This window comes from Lissotriton vulgaris, chromosome 12 (assembly GCF_964263255.1).
Source record: "Lissotriton vulgaris chromosome 12, aLisVul1.2, whole genome shotgun sequence".
NCBI lineage: Eukaryota > Metazoa > Chordata > Amphibia > Caudata > Salamandridae > Lissotriton > Lissotriton vulgaris.
This window is the reverse complement of record NC_141700.1, coordinates 777,097,681-777,115,171: the sequence shown is the minus strand read 5'-3', so window position 1 is coordinate 777,115,171 and position 17,491 is coordinate 777,097,681. Positions and strand designations below refer to the sequence as shown.

At 45.7% G+C, this 17,491-nt stretch overlaps 1 protein-coding gene across 3 annotated transcripts in view; it reads left to right on the top strand.

Moving 5' to 3' along the window:
• Positions 1–17,126, top strand: part of SRRT (serrate, RNA effector molecule) — a 125,974-nt gene extending 108,848 nt beyond the window's left edge. For all 3 annotated transcript variants that reach the window (XM_086946135.1, XM_086946133.1, XM_086946134.1), the window contains exons 18-20: positions 94–189; positions 16,047–16,134; positions 16,818–17,126. In XM_086946135.1, the coding sequence (XP_086802261.1) occupies positions 94–189; positions 16,047–16,134; positions 16,818–16,893 (260 nt within the window). In that variant the 3' untranslated portion in view covers positions 16,894–17,126. The remainder of the gene's footprint in view (positions 1–93; positions 190–16,046; positions 16,135–16,817) is intronic.
• The last annotated feature ends 365 nt before the right edge of the window (positions 17,127–17,491 follow it).

The window sequence follows — 17,491 nt, the reverse complement described above, 5'->3', positions numbered from 1 at the left end:
ACTATTGGCATTGTCATATACAATGCCAATAACTCAAGCTTTAATGCTGAGAGACCTATTGCATTGTAAATGCTTGTTTCCTTTCTTTTCTAGTCACTGGTCTGGCTCCCGGTATGCCGTTCCCTCATCAGACGCCGCAGCAGACGATGATGGCTTTTGGCCAGCCACGGCCGCCTCTTCTGGGATATGGTGAGTTGTGAATTCTTCTGGCATGTTTGATTGAGGGCAGGTAGAGAGCATTATACAAAGGGAAAACTTGAAAGTAAAGCAGGTGCTGTATCAAGCAATAATTGGCCCTCTGCTGTTTTGCTTCTAAGGTCCCCAAAAAGTACTAGTCTGTTGCTCTACACGCCATTTGTTGGGCTCGGCAAGTGAAATTGTTTAATTTTTTCATGTGGTAGGTATTTTGTATTTCAGCAATGTCATCTCCGTTAATATTATGACAACAGAATAAAACCTTTACCAGTACGGTATCCCTGAACACCTCAACATAGAGATTGGCTTATTTAGAGGTCCCATTTCTTTAATCTTTTAACAAAATTAAACTGTCCTATTAGAAAGTTACTAAAAAGCAACATTTGGTTTATGTGCTACTTCATTGCTACCCAAGTGTCTGCTTTTTCGCCCCTTTTAAAAAATGGAAAATGAATTAACTGTTCCCATGGGCATATTGCTTATAGGAAAAATGAGCAAGCTCTCTTTAAGACCGCCAAGAGCCACCATAGTCCCAGCATACATTACACGAGGTTGATCCTTCGTTGGACTTTGACATTCCAAAGAAAGGAGACCTCAAAGCAATGTTTATTTTTACCGATGACACTGTGGGACAATGGTGGGTTGATTCTTTATGTAGTGAGACCTGTTATGGGAAACCAGTGTCCCGTGTAAATCACTTTCTTCTTCATTGTGGGATCGTCATTGATATATATGAATGTTAGACTAGGTTAGTAAACTTCTCTTTATCGCAGAGGACAAGAAAATGAAAACCGCCAGTGTAGATACCTAGAACTCTTTTATAGAATAATTTTGGACTAGCTTGGAACCAGTTTCGGAGGCAAGATTGAAGATAATCATGGGTTCCTATTAACAAAATCTCACTTTCTCCTGCTGTAAATTCTGCATGTAGGAAAGCCCATGAAACCAGGCCCAGAGACATTTGATTTTCATACTAAAACTCAACAGTTCTTTAGGGCATCCCTTGCTCTTTATATATGCTACTAATGTCTGGGGCTAGCCTCACTAGTTACTTCACTTCCAGAGGGCTTACCTTGTTCGCCAACAGTGTTGCTAATTATAAAGAACAATTAGTGGCTTGTCAATCAAGAGTGAGCAATTTTGTTCTGTTTTATTTCTTTGCATTATGAGTCTGACCGTTTGAGAGCTACGTAGTTCATTACCTCCATCCAAATAAAAAAGTTCATCTAGAACATGCAGCAAGTGGTCACAGGAAAGCCTAGATCACCAAATAACAGTTGATTAAGAGTGTAGACTTAAGCTTTAGGAGACGGTGACTGTAAATGTCAGGCTATGAAAGATGGATTTTTAATCAACCTCCTTTGGAAAGCTGCAGAGAAGCCCTCAAATTTGGGCAACCACTTACTGGCAGAAGTGAAGATGCAATACACACAATTTGTGCTCGAAATGCAGGGCCAAAGCAATCCATAGCATTTAATTTTGATAAATATTTATATTCACACTCAGAGTAAGAGGAACGGCCCGAAGCAGTTAATAGTCGAACTGACAAAGTTAATAACGGAGGAGGAAGATTCGAGCTACCTAATAACAGGTGACTTTAATATGTTTCTCACCGAGGGTACAGACCAAGGCAGACCAGAAGACGACAAACACCGAGCATGGTGGATCTTCTCCCAGGATAAATGCAAGTGGGCAAACCAACTAAGACCTGGAAGGATTTGGAGCAGGAAAGCCTATCGCTGGTAGTGCTAAATGGCTGCACGCCAGGGGACAGACCTCAAGCCCCAACCTTCCATAGAAAACTAGTTAACACTGCAATTGACTACACCTTCCTCGCTTTACCACTTTTTGGCTTAACAAAGGACTTGAGGATCGGGGTGTCAGACCACAGCGACCACCAACCGCAAGAGCTCACTCTTGGCATCCAGGGAACCGCCTTGGCACATGCAAACCCGGACCCCCATAACACATTAGAATCGGATGCAAAATACGAGACCCAGAAAGCGATCAGCCGCTGCAAAAACCCTGTAGGAGGAAATTAACCCCTCCCAAGGAAACATCGTCCCCGCCTGGGAAACCTTCACTAAAGCTCTAGGTCAATCCGCCTCTTCAGCAGCCTCACAACAAGCAAAAAGAGAGCACCAGCAAAAACAAAACGATAGGGTGGAAAAAAGCCAGCGTATCAATCTCTCAAGTCAGCCTGCCGAACTAAGACCAAGAAGGGAAAATATAAACAGAGCAATCCGCGTTCTCCGCCAAAGCAACCCGATCGACGGAACCGCAGATGAACTAAGAAAGCTTCGGACTAGGAACTAAAAGCTTCGGACTAGGAAAAACAATCATTTGGTGCGCTAAAAAGGACAACGAGGAATCACTCCAGGCAAAATTATTGTATGATGCAAAAATGAATAACCGCGCAAGATTCTGGCAAACGGTTAAGAGCATTGAGAACCCACTGGCACCTGGGATTAACTCACATATAACGGAGGATGTTCGGGCAAAACGTTTAAAAACCTATTTCAATTTAAAACCACACAGCAATGTACAAAAATCAGTTGAGTATCAGGCGCCCCCCCCCCCCCCCCCTCATCCCCCCCACAAGAGAATGAATTACCACTCAGCTTCTCTCCTAAAAGGATTGAGAGTAGAATTAAGCAAAGCCATCAAGAGGGACCCCCAGGGCCCAATGGCTTGCCACCAATATTATACAAACAAGACCCAAAATATTGGTCCAGTGCACTCCCCCTCTTTGACAACATCAACGACACAGGAACAATCCCAGAATCGTGGAAAGGCTCTATTTCCCCCATTTATAAAAAAGGCTGTAAGAGTGACCCAAAAAATGATAGCCTTATAGCTTTGACATTGAGGCCAAATATTACGCAGGCCTTATATTTGCCGACCTACAGGAATGGGCCAGGGAAAAAACATTAATCCCAATCAACCAAACAGGGTTCCAGGAAAACATGGGAACTACTACAAATATTCTGGCCCTCTCGCTCCTTGAGACTCCACAAAAGCAACGAAAACAATCATTATTTGTTTGCTTTATTGATTACAAAGCTGCTTTTGACAGCATCGACAGAGGAAAATTATGGTCAAAAACTAGCTCGATGGGAAATCCCCTCGGCTCTTTTGAATCAACTCATTCTATTACACACTGAGACCTGGGTTCAAATAAAATTGGGGAGCGGCACAACAGTGTCCAGGAGGATTCCAACGACCAGAGGCCTAAAGCAGGGCTATGTCCTTGCTCCAACTCTATTTAACCTTTATGTGGCCGACCTCTCAATTGAACTAGACAACTGTAATTCTCATGCTCCAAATCTGGGTTGCCTCCCCCTTTCAAATTTATTGTATGCCGACGACCTGTTATTAATCAGCCAATCCCTAGTAGGCTTACAGCATTTACTTAATACCACAAACAATGGGTTGGAAATAAACTCAGAAAAGTCGAAAATCATGGTGCTAAACCAGCGTAGCGCACAAACGATCGAAATGGCAGCTGGGCGAGAGTGAACGCGAAGTGATCAAAGAGTATAAATACCTAGGAATAATCTTTGACAATAAGGGGTCGTACGACCAACAAAAAGAGGCAATTCAAAGGCGAGGGACTCTACTAGCAATCACGTTAAAAAATCTTAAAAATAAAATAGCCGATCCAAACCTGCTCCCGCTGCTCGAAGTATTCCGAGCGAAGCTCTTACCAACAATAACCTATGGCAGTGAGGCCATGCGAGGGAAGGATGAAACAACCCTGGACAAAACTGTCTCTAAAGCACTTAGAATATTATTTAAGCTTCCAAAATATACCTCCCCAGCGCAATTGGGGCTCGAATTTGGATTACCAAACCAGGCAGTACACCGTAAGGGCGCTTATGTTAAAAGCTGGTATAAAATAAAGCGCCGCAGCCTGATCTCTAAACTCATTCCTATGGAAAGAAATATCAAGGAAAAACAACTCCCCCCGCCATGGCCTATCTTCAATCAGGGATTAGCATGTTAGCCCTACAGAACATCTGGGAATCTGGACTTCCTTTTAACGACGTCAAAGACCTGGTTAACAAGTCGATAAACCTCGTCTCTACTGAAAAAGACCAAGCAGACTTAAATAAGAGGACCCACAACTGGTTTGTGATTCAAAGTTATTCAAAATGCTCACCACAACTGTACCTAGGCTTTAGCTCCTCCAGAAAGCTGAAGGAAAGCTTCTTGGCAATGAGGATGGGGATTTTACCTGTAAAAACCCACATGGCCCCCTGGAAACGCTCATCTCCAACCACCCTCTGCAGATTATGTGGAGAAACTAAAGAAGACTTGTTGCATTTTCTGTGTATTTGCAAGAATCTAGACCGGGAGAGGAGAGAGCTGCTAAAGCCACATATAAATGAAATGCAGATCCGGTCTTGTAGACAGGCAGTGAAGGCGTGCTTTGATGGGGGCCAATGTTAGATTAGTTTGCAGTTTTGTCCGTTTTATGAAAGAAGTACAAGCAAAACTAGGCGCAAAAACCTGAGCACAACCACCCATGTCCATGGTCCCCCGCCAGGTGATTGCATATGATTCCCACCACGCATAGACACTGAAACGAGCGGGCCACAACTTAACAATTGACCATTTAGATATATGGACACAGGTGATGACCCAAGCCCGGGGCTCATATACGGATTTCGCCTGAATCAAGAAGTTCACTATAAATTTATTATATGTACTTTTAACCAGTTAAATTCTTGTTTTTGGAACAAAGTAACCCTGCTTTTAAGGAAATATGAAATTGTGTTACACGTGTTTTTACAGTTGTATGGACTTTCTAAGATTTTAATTAATCAAGTAATAGAGACTTACCTACACACAATTTGTGTTCAGAGGGTTACAATGTCAATAGGTTTAATGTGGGAAAATATTCATTTTCAAGTGTCTAAACTACTGAATGGTAACTGTGAAACTGCTATATCCCCTGGTGGCCATAAAGGGGTGTTGAGACTGGGATAGCCAATACTGAGTTAATGGCAGAAACCAACCCCCATGCACCACACCCCTTTTAGAGTACCAACCATCTTCATGACCAGCAAATTAATTTTGAAGGAATCCCAGCAATTGCTTGGCATGTGATTCCCCTCAAAAAGTATTACCACAGTAAACCTATTTTTGCAGAATAAAACTTTGACCACAGAAAAGAGACCCCACAGACTTAGTTCTAGCAGGCATTAACCCGGAGTATGCCCGGATAGCAAATAACTTTAGGTTTAGGGAAAAGCTAATAAATGCTATAACGAAAGGGCAAAACATACTGTCCTTTAGGAGCTAATTTTGGTAGAATTAAGACACTTAGTGTAGTGTGAAGCAAACAAATTGTCTACTTTATTCTGATAGAAATTTTTAGCTACAGATTCCTTACCTCTGTATTTCCCCAGGTGTCAGACTGTATCCGAAGCTTTTTCATGAGCAGTAGCACCGCGTGCCAGTAGGTGGCATCGATCAGCTCCGCCTGCACCGTCCGCGCTAGATGTGACGATGTGGGGCCTTTATAGGCACCGTCACGGTGCGCTGACGTCAGTTCTTTCTGTCAGCACCAGCCAGTGCTGATCCAGAGAAGAGCATTTTTTGACTGGATTTTTTCAAGGCTTAGTCAAGTGTTTTTGAGGTTTTTCCTCCTGGTGTGATCAAGTTGTCATTTAGGTAGAGAGGATTCAAGACCTGCTAAGCCTGTCATCAATCGATGTCTGTGACGAGCCGGCTCCTTGTCTGACTGAGGTGTCCGGAGGCGTGACCACGACCCAAAGTGGTGCTCCTATTGCTGCGCCATCAGTCAGTGGCTACGGAGAAGTGAGCCTCCAATGTAATGGTGGTGCAGATGGCGGTTGAGGTCTTTGTGACAGGTAGTTTCCTCATCCGTACTTATACTCTCATTCAATGACTCTCTCACTGATATCCTTTTGGGGACTTAATCCAAACACAACACAGGGGCTCCTGTGAATAGGACTATCGCCCACTGCCAATGCCCCTTCTCCAGGGGACCATACATACTCTCCCAACACCGGAGAGCTTGGTGGTCAAAGCCTTGGCATCCCATGGTGCATTCCCTATCGCTCCCCTCATAGGGAATCCAAGAGGCTGGACTATTTAAGGAAGATATATTTTTTTCGACAGCATTGTATTGCGGTCTTTGAACACAGTATGCCTTTTGGGCCGTTATTACCACACTGTGGAACTCAGTAGCGCAAGTGCTGCCACGAGTCCCGAAGGAGTTCCGGCCGTACTCTCTCAGGCTGATGAGAGGGATGCAGCAAAGTTCACATTACGATGTTGACTCGACAAGTCCTACTCACTGGGAAGAGTAGTTTCCTTGATGGTGGCCCTGAAGCACCACTCCTGGTTGAGGCCGTCTGGTTTTTCTGGGGATGTCCAAGCTTCCCTTATGTACATGCCCTTCGATGGTGTAGGAAACGGGGATGTTGTTGCAACACCGTCCCGCCACCCCACTTTTTGCCTGGTAGTTGATGCAGCTTTGACTGAAGTGTACTGGGTTCCTGCTAACCAGGTCCCCAGTGACAGTGTTCTTCCCCTAAAAATGTACAATTGTCTCCCCAATTGGCAATACCTTTAGCACCCTCTGTTAATCCCTAGTAAATTGTACCCCAGGTACATAGGGCCTGATATACTTAAGAGGGTCCCTAAAGGCTGTAGCAGGAATTAAAGTACCAGTCAGCAAGCACATACATGACTGCCATTGCAGGCTGCGTGTCTTGGAGCAGACAAAAGTGAAAGCATGTGTCGAATATCCATGTGTGCCGTGTCCCCTACCACTGCATGCAATATTTGTAAGTCACCCCTGCAGCAGGCTTGACATACTTAAGGCAGGTCACTTAATATTACAAGTGAGGGCATATCTGCATGAGCAGATATTCCCCTGTGCTGGTCAGTCCTATTACTGCCAGTACAAGTGACCAGGGAAGCCATCTTAAGATATGTGCTGGACACTGGTGAAAATGAGTTCCCCCACCTACATAATGACTTCACTGAAAATAGCCCTGTTTGGTATCAAACACCTCATATAGGTAAACCTACACTGATGCCAGTGTTGGATTTACCAGTACATGCACCCAGAAGGCAACTTGGAGGTGCCCTCTGAAACCCTACCAGTCTCTGGTGTTCTTGCTGACTGGTCTCGGCCAACCTGCACCCGAGACACTGTTCTGACCACCTAGGGTGAGAGCCTTTTGACCTTAGAGAGTTCCTGTGCTAGAAGTTGTTTGTGGTTGCTATTCCTGCAATTTTCTGGTACCTCCGAGCCCTCATCTTCCTCAAAAAGGATAAATTCAAAATGCTCACGTTGGCTCCGGTCTTGGCTGCGCCGAACCCAGGAGGCGTGATGGTAGTGTTGGACTTGCAGGATGCCTATTTTCACATTCCCGTCCTACCTTCCCATCGGCACTATATGCAGATTACAATAGGCCACAAACCTTTTCAGTTCACCATTCTCCCTTTTTGCCTTACGAGCGCCTCTTGGGAGTTCACCAAGGTGATGGCTGTGGTTGCAGCTCACGTGCGAAGATCTTGATTGCCAGTCTTCACCTATCTCGACGACTGGCTGCTGAAGGCCGGCTCTCTACAGGCTGTCATTTCTCACCTCCAGACTACGGTTGTAGGAAAGTGCCCCTTTTCTGTATGGTTAGCCCCCACTTTTTGCACTTTGACTGAATGTGCACTATGTTCCTGCTAACCAGGTGCCTAGTGCCGGTGTTCTTTACACAATTTGAACACCTATGGCCCACATACAAGTCCCTTGTAAAAGTGGTAAACCAGAGAGGGTTTCTAAGTGCTGCAGCATGTATTATGCCACCCTAAGAGACCCTTCGCCAAACACATGCACACTGCCACTGCAACCTGCATATTTTGGTGCAGCTAAAAGTGATATCAACCTGGCACACATCCCTGTGTGCGAGACCTGCCAGCCAAGAGGCTGGCAGCCCTAAGACAGGGTGCACTAACCTCTTGAGAGGGTATAACTGCATGAGCAGATATGCCACATTAGTGTGCAAGTCCATTTTTAGACATGAGTGCATAGTGAAGCCATATTGAGTACATGGGCTTGGAGCTTGTCAATAAGAGTTCCACAGCTCCATGATGGCTTTACTGAATCCAAAGATATTTGGTACCAAACTTCTTGGGTTAATACACCATATTGAAGCCTGCATTGGATTCATTAATACATTTACTCAGAGGGCCCCTCAGGTGCCTCCTGAAAACCTACCAAAGTGTGTGCCCGACTGGTCTGCACCAGTCTGCCACTTCTAGACCTGTTTCTGGCCCCCTAAGTGGAGCCTTGTGCTCTTGTGGGTCAGTAACAAAGCCTGCTCTGATTGCCCTTTGTTGTGCTAGCCAGGGCCTCTCCAGCGAGTGGAGACGCCTGACCCCTGATCAAGCCCCACTTTTGTCAGCAAGGTCGGCAGGAAAATTAGAAAACAGGAGAGGTGGGTCCCCCTCTCACCCAGGACCACCCCTACAGTGTCCTGAGCTGAAGTGACCCCCTTCTTTGGCTAAAATCCTCACCAACAATATAGAGTATTTTCAATCGGATTAGGGGTACGCAGACTCCCCAAAGGGAGCAGACTTACAATGGGTGTAGTCACCCTAACGGTAAGTAGCTCATTGGCTACTACCTTCCGGCCCCTGTTTCTCCCATAAATTGAGTATTAAGGGGCACCCCTTAACCTTAATCCGTAGTCCTGACAACCTACAAATGAAGAGGACGAACAGGAGCCGTTCAGCAGAGGAAGACTAAAGACAATCACTGACTTGGCCCCAGCCATACCTGCCTGTCTGTAGCCTGAGATCCTCCCACAGACCATGAGCTCCCAAAAGCTACTGGAGGGACGGCTGCCTTCAAATAAGACAGGAATTCCTGAAAACAGTGGCCCTGTTCTCCAAGAAAGGCCTCTGTGACCTGCAGAACTGCAAAACCTCGCTTCCAGACCCACCACTGCATCCAACGCCTCCAACCAGAGTCCAAGTGGCCCACCGGTCCCAGCAATTCAGAGCCCAGCCTGGGCTGACCCTCCTGGACACCATGACGGCATCTGCAGCCTTAACACGAAGGAGCCCCAAATCCATGAGCAGCTCCGGTAAGGGTTTTCCGACCTCAAAAGGCGCACCCCCTGCACACACAGCCCACGGACCTTGGGTAGCCAGACTGATGGTGCCCAAGTGACCCCCAGGCACTGGTTTTCTTTGTCCTGTTTCCTGGACCGAGCCTGCTGGCTTTGTTTGAGACTGTTGTCCTCCATTAATTTGTATTGGGTGCCTGATGCTGTGTTGGCATTCTGCAGCCTGCTGCCGCTGTGTGTGTGTTTGGTGCTGCCTCATGCCCCCGTGTTTCTCTTAACACCCATAGGTTGGCCTCCAACTCGGCTTTACTTACCTGTGAATGGCACAACTTCGAATGCCCCCCTCCTCCCTCCCCCCTGCCCCATTGGTTAACATTGGGCACCAGACTTCGAATTTAACCTCTGCACCCGGCCACCTCAGAGCCACTGGTGGTGCAGTCTTAGTGCTCACTTAAACCTTGCCCTGTGTTGACCCAAAACCCCAAAGACTGGGTTTGTGAGTAAAGTACTTACTGTGAAATCGCATTCTTGTTATCCTCCCATAGGATAACATTGATCAATTTACTCAATTGAGATATTGCAGTAAGTGACGTTTTCTTTTACCTGCTAAGTCTTGTTTTTTCTAAACTGTATATATTTTGCTGAACTGAAGTCCTGCACCAAGTATTCATCTACTGCATTGAAGATTATTGCCAGTTTGAAAACTATACTTACCTGGTACTAAGCGTCTTTGTTTCTAGTAATTAAAGTAACAAAGTAAAAGGTATACACCATTGGTCTACTTTAGCCTCTGTAAGGCCTCTGGGGTCTGCACACTATACCTTACTTTGGTATTGTTTATACAAAGCCTGCTTCCTACAGCGGCAAACCTCCTGCACTTTGCTGTGGTTTACTATCAACATGATGAAGTCACACCTGACTCCCTCTCACACTCCCCTTCACCAGAACTGTTCTGGACGCAGTGTAGTTTCGGACTTATCCTACCGAGCTGCGAGTCCAGGATATTCAGGCTATGATACCGATATTTCAGCCTGCATCCTGTGTTTCGGAGAGACTGACTGAGGCTGCTGGGCCTCATAGCCTCCCACTAGTGACACATGCCCACTAACCTATGCAGGCTCTGCAGTGGAATCTTAAGCTCTAGTGGGCGCAGCATCAGGGAAATCTCTCAGACATGATCCCGATCTCAGAGGGAAAGGCCAAAGATCTGCCTTGGTGGCTAACAGACTTTGATTTGGTCAGCTGCTGACTCCTCTCCCTTCCCCAACCAGCTCTGACTAGTGGCAGATGTGTCACTTCTGGGATGGGGCAACCATCTGGGAAAGGTGAAGTTCAGAGGTCTCTAGTGGGATCATGACTCTACTACAACATGCTGGAGCTCCGAGTGATCAACTGGCATTGAAAGCCTTTCTAACCTTCATCAAGGGATGGCTAGTACAGGTGTCCACTGACAATACCACCAATATGTGGTACTGTAACTGACAGGGTGGAGTGAGGTAGTGGACTATTTGTCAAGAAGCTCTGTGCCTCTGGGTATAGATGGAACAGCAGGGCCTATCCCTAGTGGTTAAACGCCCTGGGCTCTCTGAACGGCAGAGCAGACGAGCTCAGCTGTCAATATCTAGCAGATCACGAAAGGCGTCTCCAGCTGGAGGTGGCGCAAGGTCTTTTTCAGCGATGAGGAGAGCCGTGGTTAGATCTGTTTGCCTCTGTCAAACTTGTAATGTCAGCAGTTTTGTGTGCTCGCTTGTTGATGCATTTAGTCTTGTGTGGAGCTCTGGCCTCCTGTACGCTTTTGCTGCCCAGAGTTCTCAAGAAGATCAAAAACGACCGGGTCCATATCCTCGTTGTGGCTCTGGATTGGGCACAGAAATTCTGGTATCCTGAGCTTTTGAGCATTCCAATCGATCCTCCGATCAGGGTGACCCTTCGGGGGGATCTACTGTCACAGCAGCAGGGTAGGGTTCTCCACCCAAACCTGTCCACTTTTTTGCACAGAGCTTGAGCGGTGACTGATGACCACTTTCACCCTTCCTCCCAAAGTCTGCCATGCTATCTTGCCAGCCAGGTGTCCCTTGACCAAACGGGTATATGTCTGCCATTGGAAGAAATTTGTGGCGTGGTGTACAGAAAAACACGTCGATCCCCTTTCTGCCCCACTTTCTGAAGTTTTGCTCTTCATTCTTTCCCTTGCCCAGCAGGGCTCTGCTCAGGGCACTCTCCGGGGCCATCTGTGGTCATTCTTCCTTATTGTGGCTGACTGACAAAACCGCTTTGTTCAAGTCCCTTATTGTTCATAGGTTCGTAAAAGGTCTTGTTCATCTCGTCCCTCTGTCTCCATTCATTATGCCTCGGTGGGACATTAACTTGGTTCTGACATTTTTAATATGTGCTCCTTTTGAGCCGCTCCACAATTGCTGTGTCAGGCTTCTCACATTGAAAACAGCCTTCCTTGTCTGAATTACATCTGCCCGCTGAGTGAGTGAGTTGCAGGCGGTCTGCGCTGCCTTACCTTTCTGTCAGTCCTGACAAACTGATGCTTCGTAGATGGGCCTCCTTTCTGCCAAAAAGGGTCACCCCATTTAATGTAGGCCAATCACCATGCCTACACTCTATGCTCTTCCGCATCCCTCTAAAGAAGAGGAGCTACTCCACCGCTTGGACCCAAAAAGAGCGTGGTCGTTCTTCCTTGATCACACATGAGTTCCAGGAGGAGGATCAACTCTTCATGGGGTATGCTGGTGCCATGTGGATTGGTTTTGCCTTCGCACTATTATGTTAGCATGAGCTTATTAGAAGTTTAAACACCATTGTCCTTTTCTGCAGCCTCTGCACACAACACATTTTGTTATTAAAGCTTTTCGCCTAGTAGAATATTTTGCTTCACACGAGAATAATGTTTGCTTATAAAATCAGCCTTGCTTGGTAAGCTGTCTGTACAGTGAGTGCCGAGGCCTTCAAGGTTATTTCAACACAGTGCTTGTTGTTCGGTTTGATCAGCGCACGGTCTAGACATAATACATATGCAGCTGTGGCCAACTTTGGGTTTTAGGCGCGATTAATAATGCACTGCACAGAGCATGAACTACACACTTGATGAATATTCACATGCAGAGAGTTGGTGCAGTAGATGATGTGATCCATTTCTGCTAAGACCAGAGGTATGCCAGTTGTGACGAAGTTTCCGATCTCGTACTTGCAAAAGGTCAAGGGAGATGCAGTGAGCTTTCAGGTGTCTAATGCTTTGCAGGCTGTACCCGATGCCGATAAACGTAGACAGTTACCGAGAATTATTGTGGCGGCTTATAAGACCGTGGGCCGCAATAGTTTGGGAGTCAAGCCATTATCCACTAAAGAGAAAAAGCAATCCCAAGGGGCGAAGTCGGACACTGACGAACAGCCCAAGGCTAAAAAACAGAGTAAACAGCAGAAACAGGAGTCTCGTCCTGCATCTCCAGTGCCTGCGCCTACAGAACGTATTTATGACTTGCGCGACAATAAAATCACCTGATTGTTTTCAGGTTTCTGAACAACGCTCTCCTCGATCTTTTCAGGACTCATCGGCCTCATCGACCTGTGGTGGACGAGGCGGCAGAGGTTGGGGTGGCCAGCAGGGACGCAACCAGCCCCGCCCGAAAGACAGTAAAGGCAAGCAGGATGATTCGACACCGAAAAGATCTCAGTTTCAGAAAAAGAAAGTTGACGCTTTAACAGCGAGATATGCCACAGCTAGTGAACGCAGCTTCGGAATTAGACATGGGCTCTGACCTTGCTGGACAGCGTGGCGGAGATTACCATAGTGCGAGAGGCCCTGCGTCCGCTACTGAAGGGGACAGTGACTGACCAATATGTTGTGGAGACAGCTGACACTAGAGTAGCTCACCCTGATAGACTTCATAACATAGTCCTTTTAATTGAAGGTGACATACAGCGTACGTCACCATCAAAGGGGTATTTTGGGAAAATCTTACGACTACCTATGACATTTTGTTAACGGAGGCTGACTGGCCCCCACCTTATATGCGGGCAGCTCCGGGAGGGGAGGGGGTAATCCTCCCTAGTTTCGCGCACACAGTCTCGAAAGAGCATGCGCTGAATTTTGCAGAAGAGTGGGCAAAGGCTCTTGCGCCGGCTCTGTACCGTACACAGTGTGGTTGGGATAAATTTTCTCCACACCACGAGATTCCTTTGCGGTCTATGCCACAGCCTCAACCTCAATATCCCATCCGATGTGAAGCTAAGGCTTCTGTCGCGGAAATACTTGAAGAATTGGAATATCAAGGTGTGATTGAAACTTGTGTGTCACCGATGAATAACCCTCTTTTTACTGTGACCAAGCCTGACTGCTCGTACCATTTGGTATTGGATTACCGGCATTTAAACTTGCATTGCTGTTCCTGTGCAGTACAAAATACCCACGGCTCTGCTCTTGTGGATGGTCTTGTGCGAAAACGGTGCAAAAAAAGTTTGTGTGGTGCAGAAACGACCCATCTCTATATGGGTCATGCTTGCGAGCTCATGCCAGCAGAACTAAAGCTGCAACCACTGCGTTAGCACGCAGAGTTATGATCCTGGACATCTGCCAGGCAACAATGTGGGTATCTCTACTCACGTTCCCCAAACGTTACTGTCTGGACAGTCCGGTCTGCAGGGATGGGCACTTTGCCCGTTCGGTCCTGCAATAATTCTTTGTTAGAATTGGTCCGCAGACCCAACTCTGGAGAGGTATTGCTTGAGTATCTATTCTGAGGTAAGGGATCTACAGCTAGAAGTGTCTATTAGATGAACAAGTAACTTATCTTCGATAACACCTTATTTGACAGACAGATTTTTTTCAAGGGAAAGGTAAGAAACCTTCACCACTGAATAAACAACCTAGCATTTTAGTAGTACAAAAATGATGTGCTTGTGGGAACACTCCCATATTATTTTTTCTCTGTTCAAAGCCTACTATGCAGTATCTGGTTTACAGCATTTATATGTTTAAGCCACAAGGCTGGTAAACATGAAATATCGCCTCTTTAGAGATTAACTACTTGAGAGACAGCGGATCCTTGTAATTCAGAATTCTGCTCAGAGTAGTTCTGTCATTATTCTGAGTACAACAGGAATATATACCCGTCATTGCTTTTCACGCCCGTACCTGTGATCCTGGCAACATTCCATGGCTTTATGGGTTGGTTTTATGGTTGCTGGTTAACTCCAGCACCTCAGTCACTGGCATGCAGCTACTACAATCCCATGATCTTCTGACCGGTCTCAAAGGGGTTTTACTTCCAGTAAATGTCGACATTGTAAGTGTTGCACTTTTGGAGGTAGAGGTCATTTTTTCTCTGAAATCCTGGTCCTAACTGAATGCTAGTGTCTTAAGGACTAGAGTTGGAGAGGATTTCATTTTTGGCTACCAGAATGCGTTCCTTTAATTCGACGCGTGGGTGAAGATGGAATTTGTTTCCAAAGTGTTTGTCTAAACTCCACAGTTTCTCGTAATTTAGCACCATATTATTCTCTGTGAATGTCTTCATCTGGCAATAGTAGGCCTAAAAATGAACAGCTTAGATGTTCCGTTCTGAGCGGTATTTGTTTACAGAAAAAAATGAATGTATGCTTAGAAGCATGTTAAGCAAGATATGAAAGGCTAAAGTTCTATTTCCCCCTATGTTTGCATCATTTGCTTAGAAAAGGCTTAACGCAATGTTTGTGTTGATGAAAGCCAGTTTAAACTCTTAAATAGTTTAAGTAATCGCCTGCATTTAAAACAAACCATTTCCCTTGTAGCTATCTATTCTACCAGGAGTGCTGGTGATATTCAAGCATTCTCAGCTGATCTCCGTGTACTTAATTCCACGACATGTGGGGAGGAAGCCAATGTAGCACAGGGTGCCCTGCGATTCACAGACTTTAAACAAGAGTTCTCATGCATGTGTTTAACCCCAGGGTGATGTATGTTTTGTAAGCATCTGTCACAGCCTATAAGTAAAGATCATTTTGTGGTTATTTATCATATTCTTACTTTGTAAATCTTTTCTGGGTCTTCCAGCTGGAATGCTTTTGGACAATCTCTTGAGGTGCCCATTCTCTCTGGACAGATAGTGTTTCCATTGGGGTTTCATCGTGGCTCTAATTAGGAGTCACTCCATGGTTTCAGCTATTTCCATTGAGATGTGCAACAGTATTATCGGTTTATATTCCTTTGTAATAGTAGCCCTCTGTTGCATAACACAGTAACCAGCATCTGCTTTTCTCTGGGGGATAAACTCTCATCTTGACATTGTTGAGGCAGCTGCTTGATCTCCTTCAAATAAACACTATTTGGACCTAAAACAATTTGTCATGTCTGGTTTGAGGTGATCCTGTCTCCAGTTTAGTCTGTCGCAGGGTGTAGCATCCTTCTAGTATTCGTCAATCACAGAAACCACCCATATCGTGCAAGCGGCAGGGATGGCGGCTGGTGTCCAGCAGGCCCTCACTACTCTTCTCTGATTGAATACCTGCCCCGTCTTTTGCCTTGATTGTCATCTAGTAAAGCCTGCTCAGGTTGCCTTGGTATAGTTTTATCCAGTCACAAGCGCAGCACTCTCCTTCCCGTTGAAATTTATAAAACCAGAAGCTTAAGGTTATGGACATTGGCATCCATCACAAGTTAACAGCCAAGTTATTCAGTTTTCGGGGTGTGGGGTGTTTCAGAACCCAGAGAAGTGGGAGACTCCTTCTAATGTGTTGCCGAATGCTTTCTTTCAACAGGTGGTGGCCCTTTTCCTCCTGCTCCTTACGCTGGAAGAGGCAGCTATGATTTTCGGGGTCAGGGTTACCCAGGCAAACCCCGCAGCAGGTTTGTATTTCCTTTTTTTTTTTCTTTTGTGCTCACTTTTAACTCTGGGGAGCTGTTGACTACAATTGCAGCATGTGTAGACATTGCTCACCCAGTTTCTCACAAGAATATGTCCTAGTGTTTTAACAGTGGTGGTCTGCTTCATTCTGCTTAAAGAGCTGCTCAATGGATTGAAAGCTGTTGATCCAAGTGGCTACACGTGATGGGACCCCCACAAAATAATCTCTTCCAGAGTTTTTGGTCTATAACTCATTCAGTACAGAGCCCAAGTGAAGTCTGCTGTATTAACCAGAGTTTGAAGGGATCTGTTGAGCCTTGTCTTCCATTAAGGTTTCTGTTTTACATTTTGTTACATTTCTATATGACCTTTTCTGAATACATCCATGCATGCGTACATGTCTACGCCTATGTATACTTGACCGAAGTGCTTTGTATTTCACTGAGGCCCATGAGTGCCCCAGCAGTCCCTTTAATCCCCCAACACAAATTCCTAATCTTCTACAAACTGATTTGAATTATTGGAGAACACCATTACACACTTGCAGACACCTGTTCCGGAGAGTTGGGCCAGGGTTACAGTAGACATTTGAGGCGGTACGATGATAGTCCAATGTGATCCATATTCTGGCTGCTTATTTTACAGTCTAGTTGTTTTAATGCCTACTCTTGTGTTTTCTTAACAGGATGCTGAGAGGTGACCCCCGACATATTGTAGAATACAGAGACCTTGATGCCCCAGAAGATGTGGACTTCTTTTAAAAAGAACAGACATTAAATGTTTTAAAAACACTTCAGTCATTTTGGATCTGAGATCCAGCCGTTTTGCTTGCTGACCCATCCATCGTCACTGTCCAGCCCTCAAACTCATTTGGCAGCTGCCGGTAGTCTTTACCCTGGTAAAAAGCATTCATGTTTTGTACATTTTTTCTGCCTCTTTTGAGCTTGTTATAAATGTGACCTTTTTCCAATAAAACGTTTTAAAAAAAACAGTACTTATTGACATCTGGCCTTTGTTTTTGCTGTCTGATTAGGTTGATAGGACATGGCTGGCGTAGAGGCCAGAATTAGGAAGCAGGTTTCATTGGTTGTTGGCGTGCAAGTGGCGTGGCACAGGCAGTATTGAAATGCTACCGCCTTATCGGTGCACACACGACTTGCCTTTTCCAGTCTGACCCGAGTCTTTCGGTAGGTAAGTCCTGGCCGGAGTTAGTTGCTGCGCACTGGCCACTAAATGAATTGCTGAATAATTGTTAGCCCCCTGCCCTAGCCTTAGTCTTTCTCCGCACCAGGTGCCAAAAATATTCTTGTCCAGAGCCACTGTCAATAAAGAAAAGAGGGCGTGCTGTGGACAGGGTGA